The sequence below is a fragment of the Dromiciops gliroides genome, chromosome 3 (assembly GCF_019393635.1).
Source record: "Dromiciops gliroides isolate mDroGli1 chromosome 3, mDroGli1.pri, whole genome shotgun sequence".
Lineage (NCBI taxonomy): Eukaryota > Metazoa > Chordata > Mammalia > Microbiotheria > Microbiotheriidae > Dromiciops > Dromiciops gliroides.
Window position 1 is genome coordinate 361,672,559 of NC_057863.1, and position 27,904 is coordinate 361,700,462.

At 38.5% G+C, this 27,904-nt stretch overlaps 1 protein-coding gene across 3 annotated transcripts in view; it reads right to left on the bottom strand.

Annotated features, from left to right (window-relative positions):
- ACVR2A (activin A receptor type 2A) overlaps positions 1 to 3,200 on the bottom strand; it is a 142,747-nt gene extending 139,547 nt beyond the window's left edge. For 2 of the 3 annotated variants that reach the window (XR_006355697.1, XM_043996214.1), the window contains exon 1: positions 2,490 to 3,200. Coding sequence is in view for 1 of the 3 variants with exons in the window: in XM_043996214.1 (XP_043852149.1) it covers positions 2,490 to 2,544 (55 nt within the window). In the remaining 2 variants the exon portion in view is untranslated. Of the gene's footprint in view, positions 1 to 541; positions 643 to 2,489 lie in introns of those variants that run through there. The other variant, XM_043996215.1, reaches the window with a different exon arrangement.
- Between the last annotated feature and the right edge of the window lie 24,704 nt (positions 3,201 to 27,904).

Genomic DNA, 27,904 nt, shown 5'->3' on the forward strand with positions numbered 1-27,904 from the left:
TGTTTGAAGATTAAAACAGAAAATTAAATGTCATGCACACCTGCTTATATCCAACAGGTTGACTCTGCATAAACTGACCCTTGAACATATTATATGTATGTATAAACATACAAATATTTAGAAAAATTAAATAAGAAAGTTTGTGAGACCTAAGAAAATGTCTAAGAAAACCTAATGTAGAATAAAACTTTTCTTCTCTATTACTCATTATTTAAAAAAAAGAATAGACTTATAGAATATGTTCTAGCTCAGAAAAATGAATCCCAAAAACTAATAAGTTTTTAAAAGAAAAATAATCATAAACATTTCAATAATGGCAGATTATATAGCAAAGATAAAAATAAACAGTAGGAGCAACAATAAAATACACAGAGCACATCTGCTTTAAAAATCTAATATTTTAAGCCACAAAATTGCTCAAATGTTACTAACAGATTAGATCATGAGAATTTTTTTAAGCTATGCAGTATCTATGTTCTTTTCTCCTAATAGTTTTATTGTAAATGAAACATTCTACAGCAGCAGAATTATGCCTATTTACCTGCTGGCCTAGTGAAAATGATCTTATAGGAAAACCGTTGCTCAATTTCTCTTCTCCTGCTCCCAAGCTAAGTGGAGAAAGCTGCAAGAGCTATACAGCAAGGCTCCTTATTCCAGAAGTAGTGCCTTATGTCTGCTCAAGAACAACCTTGTTCACCAATTAGTGTGACTCAGGTGGGTTTGGAATTGAGTAATGTCCACAATTCCTTGGGCAGTTAGAGGCAGTCATGCTCCTCCTCCTCAAAGGCAGGAGAGCTGAAAAGGGGGTTCAGTAGAAGGTTCCTCAAGAAGAACAAGAGGAATACACCAGCCAGAGCATATGAGGGTAGAATACGAATACTGGGAAAAATAAAAATCATAACATTAAAGCTCTTTGCAAGCAAGAGCAAAAGATTTAATGTTATCGAGGCCTTCATTCTTTATAGCCATGCCATTGTTCATCTTCCCTCCCAAATCATGCACAAAAAGAGCTGTCAGCCTGCCTTAAGCACGTTCCTTCTTCCATTTAAACAGACATGATTCTTTTGGTTAATCTCTGGCAATGATCGCCATTTCACAGCACATTCAGCCCACCCGGAACTGATCAATACCACTACAGACATAAGACTAGACTTTATCCATTTATTAACCACAAGGAAATGTACCATTCAGCAAAATCCTATAGAATTCAAAGGTTGTGTGTGTGTGTGTGTGTGTGTGTGTGTGTGTGTGTGTGTGTGTGTGTGTGTGTGAGAGAGAGAGAGAGAGAGAGAGAGAGAGAGAGAGAGAGAGAGATACACAAAGAAATGACTACCACCCCCTATGGCAAGTAAGATTAAGATATGGCCACAAAAATCCAACTGTCAAATGACAGATATGTAATAGTCTTTTCACTTTGCAACATACGCAATTAAGTGCTGGATGTTATGGTAAACAAATCCAGTATATTTTAAAGTAAATTTAATCTATTCAATATATAGTGTATGTGAATGCACACCTTTAGACTGTTTAGTAATACGTTAATAGATTTTCGAATATAAAAGACTAGACATCTCTTCCAACCACTGGTTGCAACCATAAGATATTCTCTCAGAATCAAAATTTCAAATAGAAAAATAGCTAGATCATTCTTCCAACCACTGATATTAATCCTAAAACATTCTCACTAAAGAATTCAAATTTTTTTGACTATAGGTTATTTTATATAAGTATTTTTCCTACTTAGAAAACAATACCTCTAAGCAAGAGTTTTAAAACAAGAAGCATTTGGTAGGTGAGCAAAATCTATACTTACAAATGACATTCGAAAACCCAGCACATTACCATAACACACCGCTCAAATACATCCTCTGCATACAGTACTAGTTATTTACTATCGGAACAGCAACTATTTTTTTTAAACAATGCTGGACACTGACGTTTAAGAAGATGAGACCATATGAAAGATAGATTATTGATTACAGATGAATGTTTCTTATGCTACCATAATAAAGTAGCAATTGACCAAATTGCTACTATAATGTTCATGAAAGATGCATTAATTTAAAAACACTCGTTTTGAGAATTCCATTTCAAATGAAGCTACATATTTTGGAATCCGCCTGACTAGGTTTCAAATATTTACATAAAATGTCACCTGTGGTATTTGCGGCTTAATTGAAACCCTACAGAAGCTGTCATCCAACGTTATGGCCACAGACCATTTACTTTCTCACTCACTTCGACAACAGAGCATTCACTCGTGTCAGCAAACCAAGCTAAGCTAACTCAAACCGATTAAAAAAAAATTCATGGAGGTTTCCAGATCATAATCAAACCGGGCCGGGGCGGGGGGAGTGCTGAAAAGGTGGCGGGGGGGGGGGGGGGGGGGAGAGGGAGAACCTCACCAATCTCCACCGAAGCAAAACGACCCGACAACAACAAGCCGCCGCCACCGCCACCACCACCACACTCGATCAACTCCAACCTACCTGAAGAACAAGAGATAAGAAAGACAGCAAACGCCAACTTTGCAGCGGCTCCCATTTTCCCGAGGCGCCGGGGGATCCGTAGCAAGTTCTGGCGAGATATCCAGTGCCTGGGTCTTCCTTGGAGCCAAACCCCCCGGTGTCCAATCAACCGTCATAGGGCATAGTCGGAGCCCCCTCGATCGAAACGCTCCACGGGGTGGGCAATACCAGCAACAACAATCACAACAAAAGGCAACACCAGAAACAAAAACAAAAAACAAAAACAAAAAAACAAAAACAAAAACAAAAACACCCAGCACCACACACTCACCAAAATTTTTTTTAAATAATTAAAAAATAAAAATAAAAAAGGCACCACCGCCAAAAGCAGATTTAAATCACTGTCAAAATCACTGTCAACTCGTCTCCCCTCTCATAGCTCGCTGAACAAAACGCCAGCGGAGGGGAGGAGGCGGAGAAGCAGGAGGAGGAGAAGGAGGAGGTGGAGGAGGTGGAGGAGGCGGAGGAGGAGGAGGCGGAGGAGGAGAAGCGGGAGGCGGCGGCGGCGGCGGCGGTGGTTGCCGCCCGGACAGTCCGGTGATCGTGGACTCCAGTCCGATGTCCGGACCGACCTTCAACCCGGACGCCCAAAGTCCGGGAACCCTTTGAACGCGACGCCTGCAGCGGCGGCGGCGGCGGCGGCAGTCGCAGCGATTGGTCGCGGTGGCGGTGGCGGTGGTGGCGGCGGCGGCCGTGTCCAGGGCTTCGGCTCCGGGCTCGGCCGAGTTTTTTCGGTCCCCCGGCCTCCCCTTTAGCGCCCCGCCCCCCAAACTTCCGGTTCCGGCCCAAAGCAGGAAAGCAAGGAGCGGGCGAGGAACGGCCGGTGGCGGCCGGGCGCGGCAGGCGCGCGTGCCGGGGCTAGGAAGGAGATGAGATGGTTAGGAAAGGGAGGTGACGGAGGAGGAGTGTGGAGAGCGAGGCGAGGGGGGCGGGGAGGAACAGGGGGGGCGGGGTGGTGGAGGGGGCGGGGAGGGGTGGAACTCGGGGGGGCGGAGCTCCGCCGGACTGGCGAGGGGGAAGGAGCGGAGCCGACCCGCCCCCCTTCAGTCCCCTCCCTTTCTCTCTCTCCCCCTCCCCCCGCCTCTCACTCAAATACCGCGACGTCTCGACGCCGTTGATCTGCGGGGAGATCCCGCGAGACAGAGGCGCGGGCGCCCCCCGACCCCTGACCCGTTCGCTTGCTGCTGCTGCTGTGAAGATAGAAGTAGTTCGATACTCAGGCAGCCTCTGGGCTTTTCCTAAGTCTCTCCACCCCTTGAAGCCAAAGATGAGGCCCAGGGCCGCCCCGCCCTCCACTCCCCCCCCCCCGTCCGCGCTGGGGACCCAAAGGGGCGGTGTCTAGGGCCGATTATGGGGGCTGGAAGTTCTACCTCAAGGGATGGGCCTGGTTCCGCCGGACCCAGAGATCGGCGGACCCAATGGTAACCCCCTTAGATCCCGCGCCCTTCCGGGAAGCCTGTTTCGGGTATTCCTTTGTGCCCGGGATCAGACTGCCTTTTAACTGGGTAGAAGGGCTCCTTGGGCTCCCATGCAGCCCAAACACCATTGAGCGCTAGCAGGTACCCCCGCCCGGGATGCATCTCAGACTTGTTATTCTCGTGCGTTTAAATAAAAGGAAAAAAAATGGGGGAGGTGGAGTCTCCTCTGGTTAAGCGTTCTAGAATTTCACCACCTCTGTGGCCGGGACTGTAGGCTTTTTGAGTGTAATCTAAATCCTCCCCTTGTACAACTTGAATCTACAATCCTTTCCTCTTTTTTTCCTCCATCTGTCCTCAGGCTACTACTACTTGCATTGCATAGTGTTTACATAAGCTCCTAGTGGGTATTCAGATGCTTAATGAAAGCAGAATGATAACTGCTGCCTGACACACTTGAATCCTGCCCCTTCTCCTTGGTGATTTTGTCAAAGTGGACTAGTCCTTTTAATTTCTAGGAACCTCAGTATCCTCATCTGTAAAATGGGGATAATATGTGAGTAAGGTTCTTTATAAACCGTTTTGGAAAATAAAATTCTATTCAAAAAGAAAAAAAATAACAGCTGTTATTAAATACTTGAGCTTGCCCTTAGCTTTATTTCCCCCTAATTTTTACCTCTTCATCAGGTCTATATGCAGTCCTTCTATAACTTAAGTAAATTGGTATTTTTTATTGTATGGTATAATTCTAGAAATAGGGATTAGGGAGACAAAATTTAAAAAAAAACCCACTGACTTCTTGTTCTCTTCTATTGTAAGCGTACCTTCCCTTGACCTTACTGTTAAAGTTATTATCTTATATTTCTCTTCCTATTCATTGACAGACTGCTAGAAAAAGTAGCAGATATTCAGTGCTTCCCCTTTCTCCACCTGTTTATTTCTCAATCTAACCAGTTGACTGAAACCAGTTGACCTCCCAAGGTCAGTATCAGTCTCTGTAGAAGTTACCCACTGTGGGGGAATAATGGTGCTGAAGTACAAAGGAGTGTGGTGTCAAAGTCTAGAGAGTGAAAAGCAGAGCATGGAGGGGAGTGATGTATCAGAGAGTAGGATGGGAACAGTGGTTCTTTGAAGCACCCTTACTAGACACTCCCTCCACAAGACCCTCCCCAGATTACAATGAATTACAAGCCATTTTTCTCTCCTGCCTAACTACCAATCCGTTTGGGATTTACTGGTTTATTAAGCTCCACTAATTCATCTTCCTCTTCCTGAATATTGGTGTCCAGTGATATGTCAGCTATAGTCTTGTGAGAGCAGATTCACTAAAGTGGTAAAAACAAGAGGTACATTACAGGAACTTAGGGAATGAAAGAATAGTGAGGAAGTAGAAGTTCCAAGTGTAGACTTGTAGAAAAAGAAATGGGATGGGAGCAGAGTGGATAGAGCCAAGATGGCAAAGGAACAGGAAGAAGTACAGTGACCTCCCCCCACTAAAAAACAAAAAACCTCCAAAAAGATTTAAAAGATATACCAGTCTTAATGCTGATCAGAAAATTTCTAAAAGTCAAAATTTTTATAGCCACAATCACCAAAGGGAGATAGAAAAGTCTGTGAGCACTGAGGATGGAGTCTGGCCAGAAGTGAGACAAATGGAGAACCAGGCACCTAATGACTTAGATTAGGACCACGACAAGGGCAAGATGAGGTCTTAGATCCATACTGGGACATCACTACATCATGCAAGTTCTGGGAAAAGGTACCAACTGGCAGCTCCATTGCTTAATACCTATTTCCAACTCAGATCCAAGGTAGACTAATAAGGGAATCTGTGCGGTAGCATTGAGGGTAAGGACTGGTTGCAGGCCCTAGACCCTATACTGAATAAGTAACAAGTTCAAAGGCAAATAGTAGATGTGTGGCTCTGACCACAAGAGGAGTGCATAGTCTGAGTTCCAACTGCATTGTGAAGCCTGCAAAGGAATGACCCAGGAAGGAATCCCAAACCAAAGGGAAGCCTACAATTTTGTCACTCTTAACCTGGCAGATAGTAAGTCCAAGAGCGGTCTACTCTAACTCCAAAGGAGGCAAGTCCACAGCCCTGTTGCTCAGATCCAAACCAAAAACAGTAACTTTGTAGAGATCTGAGCAAGAGGGTAAGGATAAGACTTGCCCTGGCCCTGGATCAGATGCTTGGTAGAATTAACATAGCACTCTGCCCCCAAAAAGCAGCAGTACCAGTCCAGATATTTCCTCCTGAAGTATGTAGAGCTCTGCCCTAACATAAAAGTCCAAAGTCAGGAAGTATTATGGAAGAATGGGTAAACAAAAAAGAACCCCACCCTAAAAGGCTATTTTGATGATAGGGACACTGAAGAAAAGCATAAAAGAAAAGAACGGCACTTAAAACATTTCCAAGCAAGGTCTCAAAAAAAAAAAAAGGCACCTTGGCCACAAATTTCAACTAGAATTCCTAGGAAAGACTAAACAAGAGTTTTTGAAATTCAGAATATTTTTATTAATGAAATGAAGGCACTAGAGGGGGAAAATGGAAAAGAAACCAGCTATGAAAGGATGATCAACTTGTCAGAAGAGGTACAAAACCTTGAGCAAGCAACACATTTCCTAAAAATTAGAATGGACCACAAGACATATAAAAATATGAAAACAGAGTCAAAAGACTGAAAAAAGCAGAACAAAATATAACTCTTAGCAAAAACAACTAACCTGGAAAACAGATTGAGGTGAGAAAATTTAAGAATCACTGAAAGACCAAAAAGGCATCATGCAAGTAAGTAATCATAAAAACTACACAGAACAGTAGGACAAAGAAACAGAAGAAAATCTACCAGTCCTGAAAGAAAACCCCAAAACGAAAAGTTTCAGGAACATTATACCCAAAGGATCACAGAATTTAGCAGTCACCACTATAAAGGATCAGAGAGTATGGAATATGATGTTCCGAAAGGTAAAAGATAAGGGCTTATAACCAAGAATAACCTAACAAAATGTAATATTTTCTACAAAAGAGAAAAATGGAACTTTAATAAAGTAGAAGACTTTCAAGGATTCCTGGTAAAAAAGACCAGAGCTGTATAGAAACTTTGAGGTTCAAACAGAGGAGTTAAGAGAAACTTAAGAAGGCAGACATATATGAGCAACCATAAGAACCTAAGGGATAAATTGATTACATTGTTTTTTTTTTTAAGCGAGACAATTGGGGTTAAGTGACTTGCCCAGGGTCACACAGCTAGTAAGTGTCAAGTGTCTGAGGCTGGATTTGAACTCAGGTACTCCTGACTCCAGGGCCAGTGCTCTATCCACTGAACCATCTAGCTGCCCCAATTGATTACATTATAATATGAGAAGATGATACATGTGCCCCCTTTGATCCTAATCATCACAGGTCATAAAGGGAGTCTAATTTGATAGAAGACCTGGCAGTGGTTCTGTCTTGATTTTTTTTTTTTGCAGGGCAATGAGGGTAAAGTGACTTGCCCAGAGTCACACAGCTAGTAAGTGTCAAGTGTCTGAGGCCAGATTTGAACTCAGGTCCTCTTGAATCCAGGGCCGGTGTTTTATCCACTGCACCACCTAGCTGCCCCTCTGTCTTGATTTTAAACGAACAGTGGAAAGTAAAGGAAAAAGTATTACAAACTAGGAAAAGGAAAGAAAGGAAGGCTAGGGAAAATTATCTCATATAATTGAGGTGCTCAAATGAAGTCTATATAGATGAGGAGGAAGGAGTCAAGGGACAGCTGACACTTCAACTTCATTCTAATCTGAACTAGTCGAACCAGGGAATAATGTACGCTTAGTTGGGTACAGAAATACATTTCACTCAACAGTATATATTGAATTCAACATATATAACTGAACAGAAATACATTTCATTCAATAGGAGGGAAAGGATAAAAGGGAGAATTGGAGGGGAAGGAAAGGATTGGGTCTAAGAAAAACAAACTAAGGATTTAAAAAATATAGGTCTTTGTGAGGTGGCAAAGAATTGGAATTTGAGGGAGTATTCATCACTTGGGAAATGGCTAAACAAGTTACTATATATAAATGTGATAAAGAATACTGTTGTGCTGTAAGAAAGGATGAAAGGAATGATTTCAGAGAAGCCTGGGAAGACCTGTATCAACTTATGCAAGATAAAGTAAACAGAACCAAGAAAACAAGTTACACGAAGACAATATGATAAAGTCAAAACAGTTGAAAGACTTAGGAACTCTGGTCAATGTAATGGTCAACTATGATTCCAGAAGACTAATGATGAAACATTCTATCCACTTCCTGATAACAAAGTGAAAGACTCTGAATACAACATGGGACTTATTTTTGGGCATGGCCAATATAGACTTTTGTTTTGCTTGGCTTCAGTTTGTTTTTAACAGGATTTTTGCTTCTTTCTTAATGGTGGGGGTGAGGAATAGGAGGGAAAGAAGGTGAATAATAAATGGGATGAATATTAATGGATTTTCCCATCAAAATAGTAGAGTGATAAAGAAACCAGGTTATAGAGGGTTAGGGAATGAATGTTTCATGAAATGGAGCAACAAGTGTAGACTTAAAAAAAAGAAACTTGCTAGTGAAGTAAAAGAGGAATAGAGGATAATAGCCTAACATATAAGCAGGATGAAGGAAAGGTTTTGTAGGATCTTGGAGACCTGATTATGCTTGAAACTAAAGGGGGAAAATATAGGAGAAGAGAGTTTGAGGACAATAGAAAGAAAATGGATAATAGCAAAGTATTGGAGGAATCAGGATAGAATCACAGGCACTGATAGAGAGCCATAGAGTTATTTTACATTTAAAAGGGGAAAGGAGGGCTCTCCTGATGGCTTGAATGTTCACAGGAAATTATGAGGCAAGGTTATCTGCTAAGACATTCAGTCTGGTTCTAACCTATGTTCTTCAATCGCATCTCCCGCTACATCTCTATATTCCAGCCAAATTGAAATATTCACTGGCACTCATTTTCAGTCTACTTTCCTGTGCTTCTTGGCTTTTACAGTTTTGCAGTCCCTGTGCTTGAATTTCCTCTGTTCCTTTCCCCATTATCTTAACCTGTTGAAGTCCTTCCCTCTTTTAAGGCTTAATCCTGGTCCTGTTTCCTCTATGAAGCTTTTTCTGATCTCCCTCTGTCTGACCTTCACCCTTTGTATTTGTTAATTTCTCTTTTGGTTATTTGTGTCCATGTCTCATCTCTCATTCTAGACTACTATTTCCTTGAAAGAAGGGACTATATCTGATTTCATATTTATATCCCCAGCACCAAATATAGTGGTCTCCTCATGGTTTATGCTTCATAATTTTTTTGGCTGATTATGCTGGACATTTATTTATATTGGACTTAGTTACATGATAAAAGTCATTCTGTTTTGGAGAAACCAACTAGTTAGAGAACTATTACCTTCTAATTTCTACATGCAATTAGTCTTTGTTACTATTTTAAAATAGTTGCTTTAAAAATAAATACAAAATTAGGGGCGGCTAGGTGGCGCAGTGGGTAGAGCACCGGCCCTGGAGTCAGGAGTACCTGAGTTCAAATCCGGCCTCAGACACTTAACACTTACTAGCTGTGTGACCCTGAGCAAGTCACTTAACCCCAATTGCCTCACTTAAAAAAAACAACAAATAAATAAATACAAAATTAACAAGACAAAGTATACGTTGTTAATTCATGTTTTGCTTGTGGTTCACCAGTTTTCCATCTCTTTCTCACCTATCCCCCACCAAGTTAAGCATTCTCTCTTCTTGTATCTATATTATTTTATCATTGTTCCATTAAATTACCCAGCCCTTACATCTGTTAAATTCATCCTTTAATTATTCATCCATTTCTACAACTTCTAGAAGTCATTAATAATCCTTGGAACTACTTAAATTATTTCCAAAATTTTGTGTCTTAAATTGTGGATTTTCACGAAGCTGAAAGTTCAGTAGTTGACTGATCTACAACAGTTTAGGAATCTGCATTTTTTTAGTGTTTCTTTTTAATGTGATTGTCAGTATGTTATACTGCCTGAAATTTTATTCCAAAGATATCAGGAAGGTCTGTCCTGTGGCCTCTGTAGGGGCATGAGTGGATAAGAACAGGTTTGGGTCTTCATGTATTACTGTTTGGTTTTCTGGTTCAGATCCAGTGTTTCCATCCATCCATGTGCTTGGAAGTTGATATTCATTCGATGAACAAAATATCCTTCAATCCATTCAAGAATTTTATGGTAATTGCTTCTTGGCTTCAGTTTGATGATCTGTTTTACCTTTAGGTCCCTGCACAGCTTGATTATTTATGATTTTACCTCCACATGTAAATCCCAGATAATAACAAGCAAAATGACGAGAAGAGCCAATAATAAAAGAAGAGGAAAGGTTGACTGATTCCTACTGCAGCAAAGAATGGAAAAAGAAGAGAAAGGGGAAACTGGGTAAATGTAATACTCCTTTACCCTTAAATCACAAGCCTACATAGGTACTAATTTATCATAGTCTTGACTTTACTTTCAATATTGCAGACGAAAAAAAATGATGCTACTTCCTCTAAGACTGGAGGAAATAAAGAGAGAGTGGGTGTAAAGATATAAATTTTGAAGTATGAAAGAAGGGAATTGAAATGCCTTTCTTAGTCTGGACCCCGATGGTCAGCCATTTCAAGAATTCAAAACTTATTCCCACTCTACCAGTCCTTAACTCTGAGAAACTGTTCACTAGTACATCTACTTCAAATTCTTGATAGTCAAAGCCAAACTAAAATTCTGCCTAGAAACATTTTTATTTAACTCGGACAACCTGTAGCATCCTCCACAATTATCATTCCAAACATTTTCCTTACCAGGTTCTTAGTCCCACCCTGTCTCTCTCACTTTCAGCAGATGATCTTTACTGAGAGGGAGCCAGTCTGATGTAATCTATGTCAAATACCTTTCTTCCCATTTCTACTCTCTCTCTCTCTCTCTCTCTCTCTCTCACACACACACACACACACACACACACACACACACATACACACCCCTAAGTCATTCCTTCTATACTGGCTCTTTTCTGCCTACGAACTGCTCCTCTATCAGCCTCCACCTACCCAACCTTCTCCATTTTTTTACCTGCTTGAGCTATTTCCTATCCATTTTTTCACCCCTCAACTTCTAGAAAAATAAACTATACTCCATACCCGACTTGCCCATTTCCCAAACCTCAAAAATCTTCTAACCATACCTTTGCTAACTTCAAAGTTGCCAGTGATTTCATTATCACCAAATCCAATGGCTCATTTTTCTGTCTTCAATGCCCTTGATCTCTTTGAAGCATTTGATGCTGTTGACTACTTTCCAAAACTAACACGTTCATTTTATTTATATAAAGCGTTGTGCTAAGCTCTGAGGATACAAACAGAAAAGCACAACCTTACTTCCCTGCTCTCAAGGAGCTCATATTCTAAAAGGGAGAGGCAAAACATAAAAGGTTTCAGCTATGAGACGAACAGAAAAGTAACATGGGCACTTAGAATGTACAGCAACAAAATATTAGTTTATGAGTCTTCATTAATGTCATTTCCAGTGATAACAAATGTATCTTTTCTGATGTTGAACCTTTCCATGGTGACAAGGACTTTGGTGGTGAGAATTTTCCTTTTCAGGTCTTTAGTAGTTTTAGTTGTTGAGGCAGGGACTGTGCCCTTGCACATGGGTTGCTTTCCTGGACAATGGCTTTAGGAGCTGGATTGGAAGCAGAGCAGTTGTTCCAAGGGTGCTGCTATTCCTTCCTGGAGGGTAGGAACTCTCACTTTTATCTTTGTATCCACAGCATTTAGTACAGCCTCTAAAACATAGTAAACACTGAATAAATGTAGATTGGTTGCTAAATTGACTGCTTTATTCCTTTTGGGGATTTTTAGTATCACTAATACATGGTTGATATACCTCATGATGCAGATACCTGGACATTTGACAGATGACAAACACAACTAATACTAATAAAATGTTAGAACTGGAAGGGACCTTGTATCATTTAATCCAATCCCTTCAATTTTCAGATGAAGAAAGGGATATCGAAAGGGTTTATGGAACTTGCCTAAGGTCATGCAGGTAGTGAGAGCTAGGATTATAACCCAAGTCTCTTGACTCAAATTCTAGGATTTTTATTATTATATCACACTGCCTTCTGAACTACATATGCTCAGTAAAAGCAGAAGTGTGAAATTCCCTTGGGAAAAGACCTATTAGTCTATATCTATCTGTGGTAGGAGAGAAGTAGGAAATTGACTTAAGCCAATCAGATGTTAAAGTGTGTAGTCACTGCTGCTGAAACTTGACTCTAGACTAAGCCCAGTTACCTCTTAAGTCTCTGAGACACCCCTTGTTTGTAGTCTACATGCCATACCTGGGAAAGAAGTACTCTCAAAATATACTTCCTTGACTTCTGCATCTCTCCCTCTGCCTCTCTGATCTCTTTTCTATGTCCTCCATTTAGCTCATTGCCCAATTTACTAAGCATATTGTATGCATTCTCCCAAGGCCTTGTCCTCTACTGTCTTCTCTTCTGTGTATCCTTTCTCTTGGTCATATCATCTATTCCCACAACTTAATTCATCCTCTTAATGCAAATGATTCCTAAACTCTAGCCCTGACTTTTTTCCTGAACACCAAACTTACATTTCTGACTACCTTTTGGACATCAGAAACTAAAATTCAGTGTATCCAAAAGTTAATTCTTTATCTCCCTCCACCCCCTTCCCAAATTGCTCCGTCTTCTAATATCTTTAATTCTGCTAATGGTACCACCATATTTCCCAGGCCCTAATGCTTAACATCTCACTGTCCTCTTTGATTCTTTCACTGTGCTCATCAAATCATTTATTAAGTCCTATTGGTCTCTCAAATCCACTTCCCACTGCCACTGCCACTGCTACTGCATTAGTTCAGATCCATATTGCTTCTCCCCAAGACTATTGCAATAATCTCAAGCAATTTCCCCACCTCTAGGCTTTGGCCCCTCCAATGCATTTTTCAAATCATTACCAGACAAAATTTCCTATTGCATATCTTCAGTCATATACTTTTATTACTCAGAAATCTTCAGCAGTTCCTTACCACTTCTATTCCATAAAGCCTAAATCTCCCAGCTTAGAATTTGAGGTTGACAATAATCTGGATCTAACTTTTCAGTTTGATTTCTCACTGTACCTCTTCATATATTCAATGGCTTTAACTAAACTGGATTATTTACTATTCCATGAGTAGATCTAAAGATTTTTCGCTTTTGTGCCTTTGCCCACAGTATTCCTTATGCCTGGAATGTCTTCTATCACTGCCTACTAAAATTCTATAAATACTGCAAGACCCACCTCAAATGCTCCTTCTTCTATGAAGTTTCCTTGATTTCTCCCAAATGCAATAAGAAATAATCTTTCTTTCCTTGAAATCCCATGTCATTTTCCTTCATCCTCTTTCATCCTTATCATTTATGAAATTGTTTTATTTTATAAGGAAGCCAATCTACAAACAATATTTCAGAAATGTTTTTGGGTTGTGTGAGTTAAAGCTATATGTGATTAACAAATTCAGACTAATATATATTCCAAACATTTGCTAGCTTTTAAGATATACTCACAAAAGGTATTTTAATTTTAGCCATGTAAGCATTAATTTTTTCAAATTCTACTTTTCCAGGAATCATGCCTTTTTAATGTATATTTCTCTTTTACAAAGGCTTTAACTTCACCTGAGTTTTCTGAAGTTTAGTTATAATGAATTCTTTTACTTGTTTGAGCATGAAAATAAAATTTTAAAACTTAAATGTTCTTGATTATATTCCATTTTCCCTTTGACCTGAAAATTTTAACCAAAAACAGATTCTGGTCTTTTGGAAAAAAAATGTGCATGGTACCTTTAACTAGTAAGAATAATTAATATCCATAAAGTCTGCAATGTAGCTCTCTTTATATTCAAAGTGTGTTAGTCACTATTTATTCTGACAAGTGAATTTCAGCCCCATTTTACAGGTGAGTAAACAGAGAAGCTAAGTGGTTTGCCCAAAGTTACAAACTAAATCAGTATCAGACCTGGTATTCTAAGTTGAAACTCCTGAGTCAAAAATTAGTCCAATGAGCCATGCTGTTTCTAAAGTAATAAGCATATTAATTGTCCCTTCAAGCAGTAAACAGAGCACTAAATAGAGCATGTCACATCCAGAAGACCTATGCAAACAAAGAGACCTACTTCCTTCAATTAAGAAAAGATAATATGCCAGGAATTGCCACTCACCTGTTCATTAGAAATAAAAAGTTATGACCTAGGGGGCAGCTGGGTGGCACAGTGGATAAAGCACTGGCCTTGGATTCAGGAGAACCTGAGTTCAAATCCAGCCTCAGACACTTGACACTTAACTAACTGTGTGACCCTGGGCAAGTCACTTAACCCTCATTGCCCTGCAAAAAAAAATGACCTAAACAAATTTGTGCAAAACAACCAATTTTAAAAGCATAGAAATTTGTTTTATAAATCTAAAGGATTGGTGTATTCATTTCTTTTCCAGCTGTGATTGTAGTCTCCATTTATGTAAAAAAATAAAAGAAGGCTTGGGCAAATACCAAAAACTAAAATAAAACTGGAGGAAAGAGGTAGAAAGAGTCATCATATTTCCCTCTCTTCAGGTTATTCAAAGAAAAGCATTCCTTATTACCTATGTTTACATATATGTATGCAGCTGCATGTTTAATGTGTAATGGATATTGCTGTTACTGTGTAAAATACATATTGGATTTCTATATTTGCATATTACCTTTTAATCCCAATAATTACTAGCTACATGTCATGATGTTGTACCCTCTCTGGGGTCATGCCTGAAGCTTGCATTTATGGGTTTGGATTCCAGAGTGCAACTGCTATTATATTGGTTCTAGGATACCACTTCATTAGAAGTGAGTTACCACTTCCACTTCCTCTCTTGAGTGACTATATGGAGTGTGCATCTTTGCTCTTGACTAGATATAGTATCTCCTTCTGATTGGGTAGCTCTGCTTCAAGTGACATGCCTGGAAGATGGGGAGAAGAGAGAAAAGCTCTGTCCTCCATACCAAGAGTGATTTCTTCTAAGGAACCTATTTCTTCCTCAGCTTTTGGCTTATAATAGTATAGCTTGAACTTTCCAAGATGAAGCGATTTTAAACCTCCAGGGTGTGGCTAATTTGTTTGCTCAGTCAACCACATTGTTCCTTTCTGTTTTATTCAAGGAACTTGTTCATACTTCATAAAGGCACGGCAGCAATTTTACAGTTAGTTTAATGCCTTGTTGCCACATTAAAACTTCATCATTTATGACAGTCTTGTGACTATAACTGAGTTATAGGAAGAATCATATCCTCCATTACCCCGATAATACCTAAGAACTCTAAACTAAAGAGGAAGTTGCCTATGTAGGTCCATGAAGATAGAATCACTAAATAACTATATTTTATGAAAAGGAATAATAGCTGGTATAACCAGAAGTTCTTAGGAGACAAACACTATGAAAGTCATAGGTAGCAAATAAGATGAATTAGAGATGCTAACAATGAGACAAACTTAATATCATAGGTATCACTTGGTGGAATGAGACCCATAATTAGAGTATGATTCTAGAAGGTTATGCTTTATTAAAAAGAAAATAAGAACTTAAAAAGGAGTGGGATGCTACTGTGTAGATATACACTTGTAAGGAAAGCTAGGGATGAGAAAAGGGAGACATGATGGAAGTCATCTAAGTGAAAATCAATGGAGATAGAAACATAAACAATTTTGTCATTGGAGTATATTATAGACCAACTGATAAGAAAGAGAAAGTAGTTGAGAGTTCAGGAAATATACCACAGACCTGGCAAAGAGGGATAATAAAGTTTTGATGGGTTACTTCAATTATCCAGGTTATCTGATAGAATTTCTCTTCCCTCCTCTCCCCCCACTCCCCCACTCTCTGTCCATTCCCCCCCCTCCACCTCCTCCTCCTCCTCTCTCTGTCTCTGTCCATAGATCTTTGTCCCTCTTTGCCCCTGTTTCTGTCTCTGTCTCTCTGTCTCTTTCTGTATCAGTGTCTTTGTGTCTCTTTCTACCTCTCTTTGTCTCTCTCATCCTAGAAGAGAATAACTAATAAACTCTTAACATTCCTTAATGATAATTTCATCCTTCAAAAGCTGGAGGAATGAAAAAAGGGGAAAAAAGGAAAAGAAATTCTATTCTGCACCTGATTCTTTCCAACAGGAAGTATATATATATATATATATATATATATATATATATATTCTACTAAGTCTGTTTATTTCATTCTACATCAGTTTATGCTATTCTTCCCAGGAGACAAGAGAGCAGAGTGAGATGAAATAATTGAGTCTAGCTCACTGCTATCCCTTCTCCACAATGATCTAGAAAATGTATGTCTGAATTCTGATCAGGAAAGCCAAGAAAAAGTCACAGTGAATCATTTTTCTAGCTCCAGGAAGCTTAGGGAGACAAACAGGTCCACAGACTCTGGGGATGGAGTCTTGCCAGAGCACATATAGCTTGGAGCATTTTAGTACACAGGGACAGAAAAAATGCCTGGGCAGGGCATAAGAATAGGAAGCACCAGGGCAGAAAAAGATCCCAGCAAAGCCTTTAACTAGTGCTGGGTATTGTCTGGCAGCTCAGTAGCACTTTACCCAGTTCCAGGTAACAGATGCTGAACAGGAAACAAATTTGGGAAATGTAGTAGCATGTCTTTGATCCCAGGAACACAGCACAATATCTTAGACCAAAGAGGAGCCATCAGTTCAGTTACTCCAAACCTGTAGAACTTCTCAGTGGGCTAATAGTGACTGAGTCCAGCAGTAGCCTACTGAAACTCTCAACTATGCAAAAAACAACAGACTCAAACCTGGGCCACAAATTTGAAGTTTAGACTGAGAATGTTAAACAGATCTCTCCCTACATCATACTACTTTGTGAGGACCGAACACTTGTGAAAACAGCAGAAAGATCTAAAAAGACAAATCTTCATACCAGATATTACCTCTCTGCCCTTACCCAAGAAGTGTGCAGAATCCAATAATAACAAAGTCCAAATTCAAAAAGAAGGCTGAAAGAATGAATGAACAAAAAAAGTACTACTATACTAAGAACTACTGTGGTGACAGGGAAGCTCAAGACAAATTCAGAAGAGAATGACTTGAAAACATCTACATCCAAAGCCTCAAAGACAATGTTTATACATGAGTCTAACATGAATTTCTGGAAGGTTTTTAAAAGCTAAAAATGATTTTAAAACCAAATGAGAGGGGCAGATAGGTGGCGCAGTGGATAAAGTACTGGTCCTAGATTCAGGAGTACTTGAGTTCAAATCCGGCCTCAGACACTTGACAATTACTAGCTGTGTGACCTTGGGCAAGTCACTTAATCCTCATTGCCCTGCAAAAGAAGAAGAAGAAGATGATGATGATGATGATGATGATGATTCCTTGAAAATTAGAATTAGCCAAATGGAAGTTAATAATTCCATGGGACATCAAGAAGTAATAAAACAATGTCAAAAGTCTGAAAAAATAGAAGAAAGTGTGAAATATCTCATAAGAAAAACAAATGACCTTGGAAACAGATCATGGAGAAATAACTTAAGAATCATTGAATTACCCAAAAGTCATGAACAACAACAAAAAAGGAACTTAGATATCATATTTTTTTAAAGCCATAAAAGAAGGGGAAGCATGGTGGCACAGTGGATACAGCACCGACCCTGGAGTCAGGAGGACCTGAGTTCAAATCTGGCCTCAGACACTTAACACTTACTAGCTGTGTGACCCTGGGCAAGTCACTTAACCCCAATTGCCTCACTAAAAAAAAATCATAAAAGAAAACTGCCCAGATATCTTAAAAACCAGAAGACAAAGTAGAAATTTACAAGATGACTTTTTTTCCGGGGCAATGAGAGTTAAATGACTTGCCCAGGGTCACATAGCTAGTAAGTGTCAAGTGTCTGAGGTCAGATTTGAACTCAGGACCTCCTGAATTCAGGGCCGGTGCTTCATCTACTGCACCATCTAGCTGCACCAAAAGTAGAAAGTGAAAGAATCCACTAGTTACCTACTGAAGAGAAACCCAAAATGAAAGTACTTGGGAACTTTATAGCTCAAATCCAGAATTTTCAGGTCAAAGAAAAAAAATACTGCAAGTAACCAGAAAGAAAGAATTAAAATACTAAGGAGCCACAGTCAAGATCACACAAAATTCAGTAGCCACCAATCTAAAGGAATGTGATATCCCAGAAGTCAAAGGATTAACATTTTTCGTTAATGAAATAGAGGACTTCTAAGTATTCCTGAGTAGAAATGTTGACATACAAATAGAGGAATCAAGAGAAGTATAAAAAGTTACATATGGATGAGAAATTTTAAGGGGCTAAACAATATTAAGCTGTTTACATTCTTACATGGGGAGATGATACATGAAACCCTGCAGAATTTCATCATCAGCAGGGATCTTGGAGTCTAATTAGATAGAGGGCCTGGTTGTGATTCTATTATGTTTTGATGATCTCAAAAGAAGGAAGGCTGAGGAAGAGGAGTGCACTGGGAAAGACAGAAAGGGAGAGGAAGAATGAGGAACATTATCTTATATAAATGGGATGCAGAAAAAGGAATTTATACAATAGCAAGTGCAGTGGGTGGTATAGTGGGTAACATTTGAACCTCACTGTCATCTGAACTTGTTAAAGGAGAGAGGAATACATACATGAATATGCTTGGATATATTAATATAGTATGGGATATAGTAATCTTACCCAATAGGGAAATAGGAGGGAAAGGAGCTAAAGGGAGTGATGGAAATAAGAAGGGGAACAAATAAAGGGAAGAATTACTTATAAACAAAATAGACTCTTAAAAAGGGGGTAGGGGGCTGAGGGAGGTGGGAAAGGAAAAGAAAAAGTATAAGAATAGGATGGAAGGAAAATACAAGTCTTTCCAGGTTTCTCTGAAACCATCCACTTATCATTTCATCTAGCACAATAGTATTCCAACACATTTATATAACATAATTTGTTGGCCCTAACCAATGGCCACTTCATCAAATTCCAATTCTTTACCACCTCAAAAAAGAGGTATAAATATTTTTTATATCCTTACTTGGAGTTTGTTTTATTTAAGCCTAATTCCTCGCTTACTCTACTCTCCCTTTGATTTCTCCTTCTCCCTGCTATTTCCCTACTGAGTGAAATGTATTTCTGCACCCTGTGCAACTGTGTGTGCTCTTCCCTCCTTGAACTAATCCACCTGAGAGTGAGGGTCAAGTGTCACCCTTCTATTTCCATTTTACCCTCTGGTTCTAAGATATTTGTGCAGTTTTCTTTACAAATTTCTTATAATATGATGACTCTCAAATGGTCCAATGATTCTTTTTTTTAGCCATTGTAAAAAGAGGTCTATTTTTAAATTTCTTTAGACATTTCTTAAACCCACAGTTGCCTTTCCTAAAAACATAATTTTCTTTCAAATCTATGTATTAATTACTTCTGAAAGAAACCAAGCTAATTCAATTCAAAATATACTTTGTAAGTGTAGCCAGTTATTATTTTATGGACAGTTCAGGTGAAACCCAAAATGTTCCTATTTCTTACAAAATACCATTCTTTATGTTCTTATATAAGTATGAGTTGGAAATCACTGGTTTTTTCAATGTATGCAGCACATCAGAGTATATTACATGTTTAACTGTCATATGAAGTAAAATGTTGTTTAGAACTGAGACATTGTTCACATGTTAAAGACACTTGATATGAACTTGTAGCAATGTCTAACATATTCAAATTCATTTTCATTTTCTACACTGAACCTTTGAAAGAAAAATGCTGAAATAGGAGTGAAACCCCCCAAAACATCTCAAAGAATTAAAAATAATTTTTTAAATCAACAGTGGATTTTGCTTTTATGATTTTATGTGGTTTGCAAAAATGGCTTCTGACAAACTTAGCCCCTTCTTTATGTTTAGAAGCATTCGTTGAAAAGCTGTTTTTCACCTTCTAATTTTCTTCACAATTTTCCCTCAACCCCTTTATAACCTCCTATTGATGAAATGTGAACATCCAGCAGTTCTTAGTGTTAAAGCCATTGGTGTTAAAAAACCACCTTCTGGTTCTGGAGTAAAACCTTTTGGAAAATAAATTATGAATCTTCTGTTCAAAATAGCTTCCCTCTAATTTTACAAATTTGAACAGTAAAGTAATTAATATGATCTTGAATATCTTCCTGGTGATTTCAAGGTTGCTGAGGCAAGGGATTACTGGGTACCTTCTGTTCAGACATTCTCTTCAGGCTGCATGAGGGGCTAGCTTTTAGATAGAAAGGGTGATGATCATTACCATGAAACTTTGGGGTAGCTGCAGTGGAACACAGTATGAACCTAGGTGGGGTGGATGTTAGTGGAGATCTGAGTAGTGTTGGACCTCCCAACTTGCTACTTTGAACCTCTCCTCCCATTTTTAGTCTAGTGACTCTTAAATTTTCTTTCCTCAATCTATTTTCTAAGTTAGTTATATCTGCTATAATAAACCTTACATATTCTTTTCTTTCTTTTATTTTTTAGTCTTTTGATTTCCTTTTACTATTTCTTGTGTCATGAGGATATTGGCTTCCGTTTGGTTCATTCTGATTTTTAGGAAATTACTTGGGCAAAGTTTTGTACTTCTTGTGCCAAGGTATTAATTCCCTTTCTAATTTTTTAATAGCTCTCATTTATTTTCCAAATATTTTCCTCCAGTGTTCTCATTTTACTTATAAAAACATTTTAATGGTTTTTAAAGAATTCTTGTTTCATTGCTTCCAAGCTGCTTCTAGTTATTTGTGCCCAAGCTGAGGCTTTGCTTGTAGATGTTTCAGAATCATTCTCTGCTGTGTTTGTTTCTTAAATGTCCTTATCAAAATAACTTTTTATGGTGAGATTCCTTTTTTATTTGCTCAATCTTCCAGTCTCCTTTGGGGGGGGGGGCAATGACGGTTAAGTGACTTGCCCAGGGTCACACAGCTAGTAAGTGTTAAGTGTCTGAGGCTGGATTTGAACTCAGGTCCTCCTGAATCCAGGGGTGCTTTATCCAGGGTACTAGGGTATCCAGGGTACCAGGTATCCAGGGGTACCACCTAGCTGTCCTCCCCATCTATTTTCTACTTCCTATTTTATGTTAAGGCTCTGTGTACTTTTGGAAGGAATGTCTTCTACTGCTTTCTTGTGATATTGAGTATTATATGAAACAGCTCAAGCTGAGAATAAGCAAATTTTCAGTATTTCCAATGTATCCTGATATAGGGCAAAGTTTGATTACTGCCCCCCTGGTCTGAGTTCTGCAAGTTCTTGACCTGAGTTTGGGTCACTGCAACAGTAAACTTCTGCTGGACTTAGCCTATATCAGCCATTTGTAAAACTGCTTATTCAGAATGACAGAGCGGTAGGAGGTAGCAGAAGGAAGGGAGAATGTGGATTTTTATTTATTTAAAAGATTTTTTAAAGGAGATCATGAAGAATAAAAGAAATACCAGAAGACTGGACCAGTTTTCAAAAAGAAAAGAGAATGGAATCTGTAAACCAAAGATCCATGGTATTGCCTTCAATTCCTAGCAAAATTCTAGAAAGTAATTCTAAAGAAGAAAGGAAGTAGTGATCATAAATCAAGGTCAGAGCATGCCAGGCTAACCTTCTTTCTTTTCTTTTCTTTTCTTTTCTTTTCTTTTCTTTTCTTTTCTTTTCTTTTCTTTTCTTTTTTTTTTGATGAGGTTACTAAACTGAAAAACCAAGGGAATGATATACAGTTTGCCTGTATTTTACCAAATATTTGGCAAAGTATCTTATGTTATTGTGGAAAAGCTGGAAAGGCATGTGCTAAATGACAGTAAAATTACATAAAATTGGAATTGGTTGAAAAGTTAGACTAAAAAATTAGAGACTAATTGTTGAATGATACATCTCCAGTACAATGACAGTTATGCCCAGCCCTGTACTGTTTAGCATTTTTATCAGTGACTTGAACAAAGATATAGCACCCTTATCAAATGTGCAGATGACAAAAAGCTCAGAAGGATTTCTAACAGACTAAATGACAGGAAAGATGTTTAAAAAAAACAACCTTGTCATCATAAAGCATTGGGCTAAATCTAGTAAGACAAAATTTAATAAAGACAAATGTAAAGTTGTCCATTTTAGTTAAAGAAATCAACTTCATGAGGACAAGATGAGGAGGCATGGTTAGAAAGCAGTTTATCTAAAAAAGCTCTGAGTATTTTGGTAGACCATAAGCTTTAAATTAATCAACAGTGTAATATGGGAGCCAAAGGAGCTAATGAAATAATGAGCTGCACTAAGAGGCATAATTTCCAGGAATAAGGAAATTATAGTCTCATTGTACTCTCCCTTAGTCTAACTACATTTGGAGCATTGTGTTCCATTTTGACCACCACAATTTAGGAAAGATATTGCCATGCTGAAGAGTATCCAAAGGAGGGAAACCAAGGCGGTGATGGTCTTGAATTCATTCTGTATGAGGATTGATTAAACGACCTGAGTGAGGATGGTTGGGTGGAAGAGAAATTTTGGGGAGACATGATAGCTTCTCTTAAAGTATTTGAAAAGCTTCCTTGAAGAAGAGGAATTCGACTTTTCTGTTTGACTCATGGGACAGAACTGGGAGCAGTAAAAGGGCTCAAAGGATCAGAAGGTATGATAAAATAATGGGGTTCTGTGAGACCCAGAGAACCTGGCTAGATTTTTCTTAAGGCCAGCCCAGAGTCAGGAGAATTTCAAAGGAAATGTAGTTGAACTTTGGATTGTGAATACAGACAAAAGAAGTTACCTCATTCAAAACTACAGCTACCTGAAGGCTTTTTCACCTTGGAGGGCTCCATACTCTTGACATCAGCATGTACAGTGTCGAACCACCCTTAAGTCCAGTAAACCAATAGATTTGAATGATGTTAACCAATTAGCTTTGAGCAGTGTTGGAAGGGCCGGCTCTCCTCCTGACCTCAGTGAGCTTACGCTCATGCAGACCTCTCTCCTGGCTTTTAACACTCAAGAAGGCAGGACACAGATTTTCTCTCTCTCCCCTCTATCCTAGGTATGTAGGGCTTCTGATCTTTCTGAGCCATGTGCGCTCTCTCTCTCTCTCTCTTTACTAATATTTAATATGCTTTAATAAACGCTTAATTCACCAAATTGGTGCAGTAGTCTCTAATTTCTAAGTAGCAATATATTAGAAACCCCAGCTATGTATCCCTAAAACTTGGGACAGAAATAGGGCAACCCCATATAATTTTAAACACCATAAAGGGCAAATTTAGGTTTGATTTAAGAAAAAAACTTCCTATTAATTAGATCAATTCAAAAATGGAATGGGTTTCCCTCATTGGAGGTGAGATAATGGGTCCCTCCTCATAGGTCTTTATGGACTATTTGTTGGTCTGATCACCCACAGTTGGACACACTGTACCTTGATGCCATTATAATGACATCATTTTGTTCCTCTTTGAGAACCATTACCAACCATTAAGGAAAGGCTAGGTGACCACTTGTCAAGTCTGTTATAATAGAAATTCCTTTTAATTTGTGGTTTGGGTTAGATGGCTACTGAAGGCCTTTCTAGTTCTGAAATTCTGTGACTCTTTTGAGGACACCCATCAATCTGACTCAGATAAAGAATTTCCCCAAGTATTACCATATAGTTTAAAAACAAAAGCTGGTGGCATCTCTGGGTTACAAGTGAGAAAGGGAAGAGGTTTTAGAATTAAGTTTCCAGGAACCAACTCTCTCCTTCCTTCCTGAGTTTAGCCATCTTGCAAAATCTTATCCAAAGACAGAAAAGCTGCACATGCTCAATTGTGGAATCATATGAAATATCTGCTCAGCTTCCTAATTGGCAATACATTCATTCAAGTGCACAACTAATTTTTCTACTGGTACTGTCTTATGTTATTCTATTCGCATGACATTAGGTTTGGAACATTAAAGAGTCTCTTCCATGCTCTCCCTATTTTCATTCCTCTTTCAGTTGCTGGCTGCTTCTTCAGCCAAACATCTATATAAACTTTTGGCTTTATGTCAAAACTGTTCCTACAGCTACCTGAACCACCCCCTTTCCCCCAACTCATTTGGACTTTGCCCATAGTGCTCAGTGGCTAGTATTTTCTTTATTCTAGGAAGTTGACTAAGACCCTCTGATCTGAGATAATCCTTGGTTCTCTACCTTCACACCCTTCTGCCCCACAGTGCTGTTTTTTCCTCTTCCTCTAAAAACTTGTTAGCCGGTTTACTAACGATTTTCCTGCACCCCTACCCTCCCCCTAACTCCTGGATCACTAACATACTTGACTAACCTAACTTCTTTTTTTTTTTTAATAAAAGTATTTTATTATTTTCCAGTTACATGTAGAGATAGTTTTCGACATTTGTTTTTATAAGATTTCCAATTTCAAATTTTTCTCCCTCCCTCCCTGCTCTTAACCTAACTTCTGATGAAACTCTTACTTCCCCCACCCCACCTGCTGCAAACAAAGAAACAAATCATCTCTCCTTCTGAGCCATTAAAAATGAGCATAACAGCATATATACAAGACATCTTAGTTCCTTCGGTTCTAACAGTGCTAAACATAACCAAAAATGGTTGGAGAGGAATGTGTTATTTTTTGTTGTTTTGGCCATAGTGATCCAGATGAATTAGATGCCAAAAGAATTGGGATAGCTAGTAAGATGCTCCCTTAGGAAAAGGAATTGTTCATCTCTTTAAAATTCATTGAAAAATAATTTTGCCATTATGTCTACATTAATTCCTTTTGCTCCAGAAATTTCCCCAAGACTATTTTCCTCTCCATTTCTAAAGTAGACCTTATAACAGAATAAAAAGTGAAAGAAACATAAAGACTTTCAATTTTCAAAATGTTCTTCTACTCCTTCTCATTTGGTTATCCCAAAAAAAGGCAAGTCTTAGAACAAGCTACCCTTTGAAATAGATGCTGAATGGAATACTTCAGTATAGGTATATAGGTATTTCCTTTATCCCAGGCATGATATAACCTTTGTGGTAATATTACATGTAATCAGTTCATGAAACCTCTGGAAAGAATTTTAGATACATCTCAATCCAGTCAAATTCAGGTTCGAATGAGTGTAAGTAACAGCATTTGCAACAGGAACTGCTATTCAATTGCACAGGTAAATAAGGACAAAAAGGTATGAAAATAAGCAGTCAAGGTTTATAGATAAAGAAATGACATCAATAGCTTCATGCCAGCCTAGTAGGAGGAAAATAACAAGTACTATCTATCTTAAAAGGGCTAATCCTCTGGCCTCTCCTATACAATATTGATAACCTAGATTAAAATTTTTTTTTAAATTCTTATTAGAATTACATGGAGTTGTAAATAAAGTACATTTGTCATATTCTGGAAGATATGTACATATGCACACACATGCACATGTGTGTACACACGCAAAACCACATATAAATTTATTATTCATTGCCTTTAAAATTAACTTTACATTAATTTTTGCCACTATATATTTATTAATTCCTCTTGCTCCAGAAATTTTCCCCAAGACAATTTTCCTTTCCATTTCTAAAGTAAGTCTCATTCCAAAATAAAAGATCAAAGAAACATGAGGATTTTCAATTTCCAAACTGTTTTCCTACTTTCTCAAAAATGCAAGTTTTAGAATGAGTTGCATATGTGTATGTATGTGGGGGTGTGTATGTATATGTCTATAAATGTCACTCCCCTGCTCAAAAACCACCATTGGTTCCCTATTGCTTGTTGGATAAAATAAAATCTCTTTAAGCATTTAAGACCTTACACAAAATAGTTTCAATACACTTTTTCTAGCCTTATTTCATACTGCTTCCCTACACACAATGTGTAACTGAACTGTACTACTGGTGATTCCCACAGATAATACCTCTTCCTTCCCCCAAACTAATTCATATTTTCAATAAATTTATTTGAAGGCACATTTCCCATGCTTGTAAAGATGGAGATGAGAAAGGAGTACATTCCAGGCATGTGTGGTTTGTAGTCAGGAGACAGAGTTCTCCAACAGTTTAGATTGTCTGGAACATAAGAGAAATAATATGAAATAAAGCTGGAAAGGTAGAAGAAAGTCACATTTTGGAAGGTCTTATATTCTAGTTGAGGAGTTTGTAGTTTATCCTAGCTATAAAATCAAGTCAAGTCAACAAGGGATTAATTAAACATTTACTATGGGCCAGGTACAATGCTAAATGCTGGGAGTACAAATGCTAGCTGAAAGACAATACTTGCCCTCAAGGAGTTCACATTCCAAAGGAGGAAAAGGATACATAAAAAGGGAGTTAGAAAACCAGGGAGGGGAAGGGAGAAGGAAAGCACACAGGGACTTAGTAGAGAAGTACAGCTAAGAGGAATGAAAATATGGTTAGCATAGGTACTTTCCTTAAAATGGAGGTGTTGGGAGGAATCTGCTAATGAGAAGAAGGGTTGAAAGACAAAGTGAAAAGGGTGAACTTCCAGGGTAAGGAGGCTGCTGTGGCATAATAGAAAAAGTCTGGGTACAGTAATAGAGGCCAGAGAGGATGGTTTTTTTTCCTTCAAGACCTAGCTCAAGCACTGGTTCTTCTATGAAATTGTCTTATTTCTTCTTCTAAAGGTGATCTCTCCTAACATTTTTTTCCAGAACACTTTGTTTAGATTTTTAAATTTGTTTTAATCATAGTCTATCTTGTATGATATGTTAATTGGGTATAAAAATCCTTCCCCCTTTTGAGGCCAGAGACTGTCATTTTTCATCTTTGTATCCCCACATACATACCACATACATAGGACCTATTTAATAAATGTTTGTTGAGTAGAACTGATAAATGAATATTTTAAAGGGGGTCCCACTTTAAATAGTATAGAATCAGTAGGGACAAGCGTAAGATGATACACTTGGATACAAAGGTGTAGATAGCATTCTGATCAAATGCAGATGATAGAATTGAAGAGAATTGCTAGCACACCAAATTACAGTAAGGATTCAAAATAGAAAATGGTAAATAATCAGGTGGTTTTCATTAGTCAGAACTTGGTTAAAATATCACATGCAGTTTTGGTCATCAAACTTTTAAGAGAGTGAGAATAAACAACAGAATCCAGAGAAGAGCAACAAACAAATAAAGAAAATAGTTCTCATTAGGAAAGATGAAAGAAATCATGGTGATTTAGCCTGCTAAAAAGCCAATTATGAAATATAGAGAGATTATTTAGTAACTGACATTTTTGGTAGTGCTTTAAGGTTTCTAAAACACTTTGATTCATCAGAGCTGTAACTAAGATGAGGTGGTTGGGGTTTGAGTACAAGATACATGAACTTAGAGAGCACTAAGAGCACTTAAGGTCTTTCAGCAGCATATTAAGAGTTGAGTTTAACACCTCATTAAAAAGAACAATTGCTTAAAATAGGAAGGTATCAAAAGCCATTCTTCCTCATTCACCTCCTGAACTGAACTCTTCCAATCCTCCTACCTCCTAATCTCACCTTGGATTTTACTAGGAGCTCCTCCTCTATGACTAAAGTCTTACAATTTTGATTTGAAAACATTCTCCATTTCCCCCCCTCTTTTTTTAGCAGGGCAATGAGGGTTAAGTGACTTGCCCAAGGTCACACAACTAGTAAGTGTCAAGTGTCTGAGGCCAGATTTGAACTCAGGTCCTCCTGAAACCAGGGCCAGTACTTTATCCACTGCACCACCTAGCTGCCCCCTTAATACACATTCTCAGTGCTCATAAAGTTCATCCTTAACATGACAGTAAACAGAGAGAAACTATATTCACAAATACTCAAATGGATTTGTAATTTCATCAATGTAATTATTCCCTCCAACAATGAAGAGTGAGCCATGATAGTCCATCTTTTGCCATACTCATACATATTTTCTCATATGTTCAACATAGGACCCAACATGCTG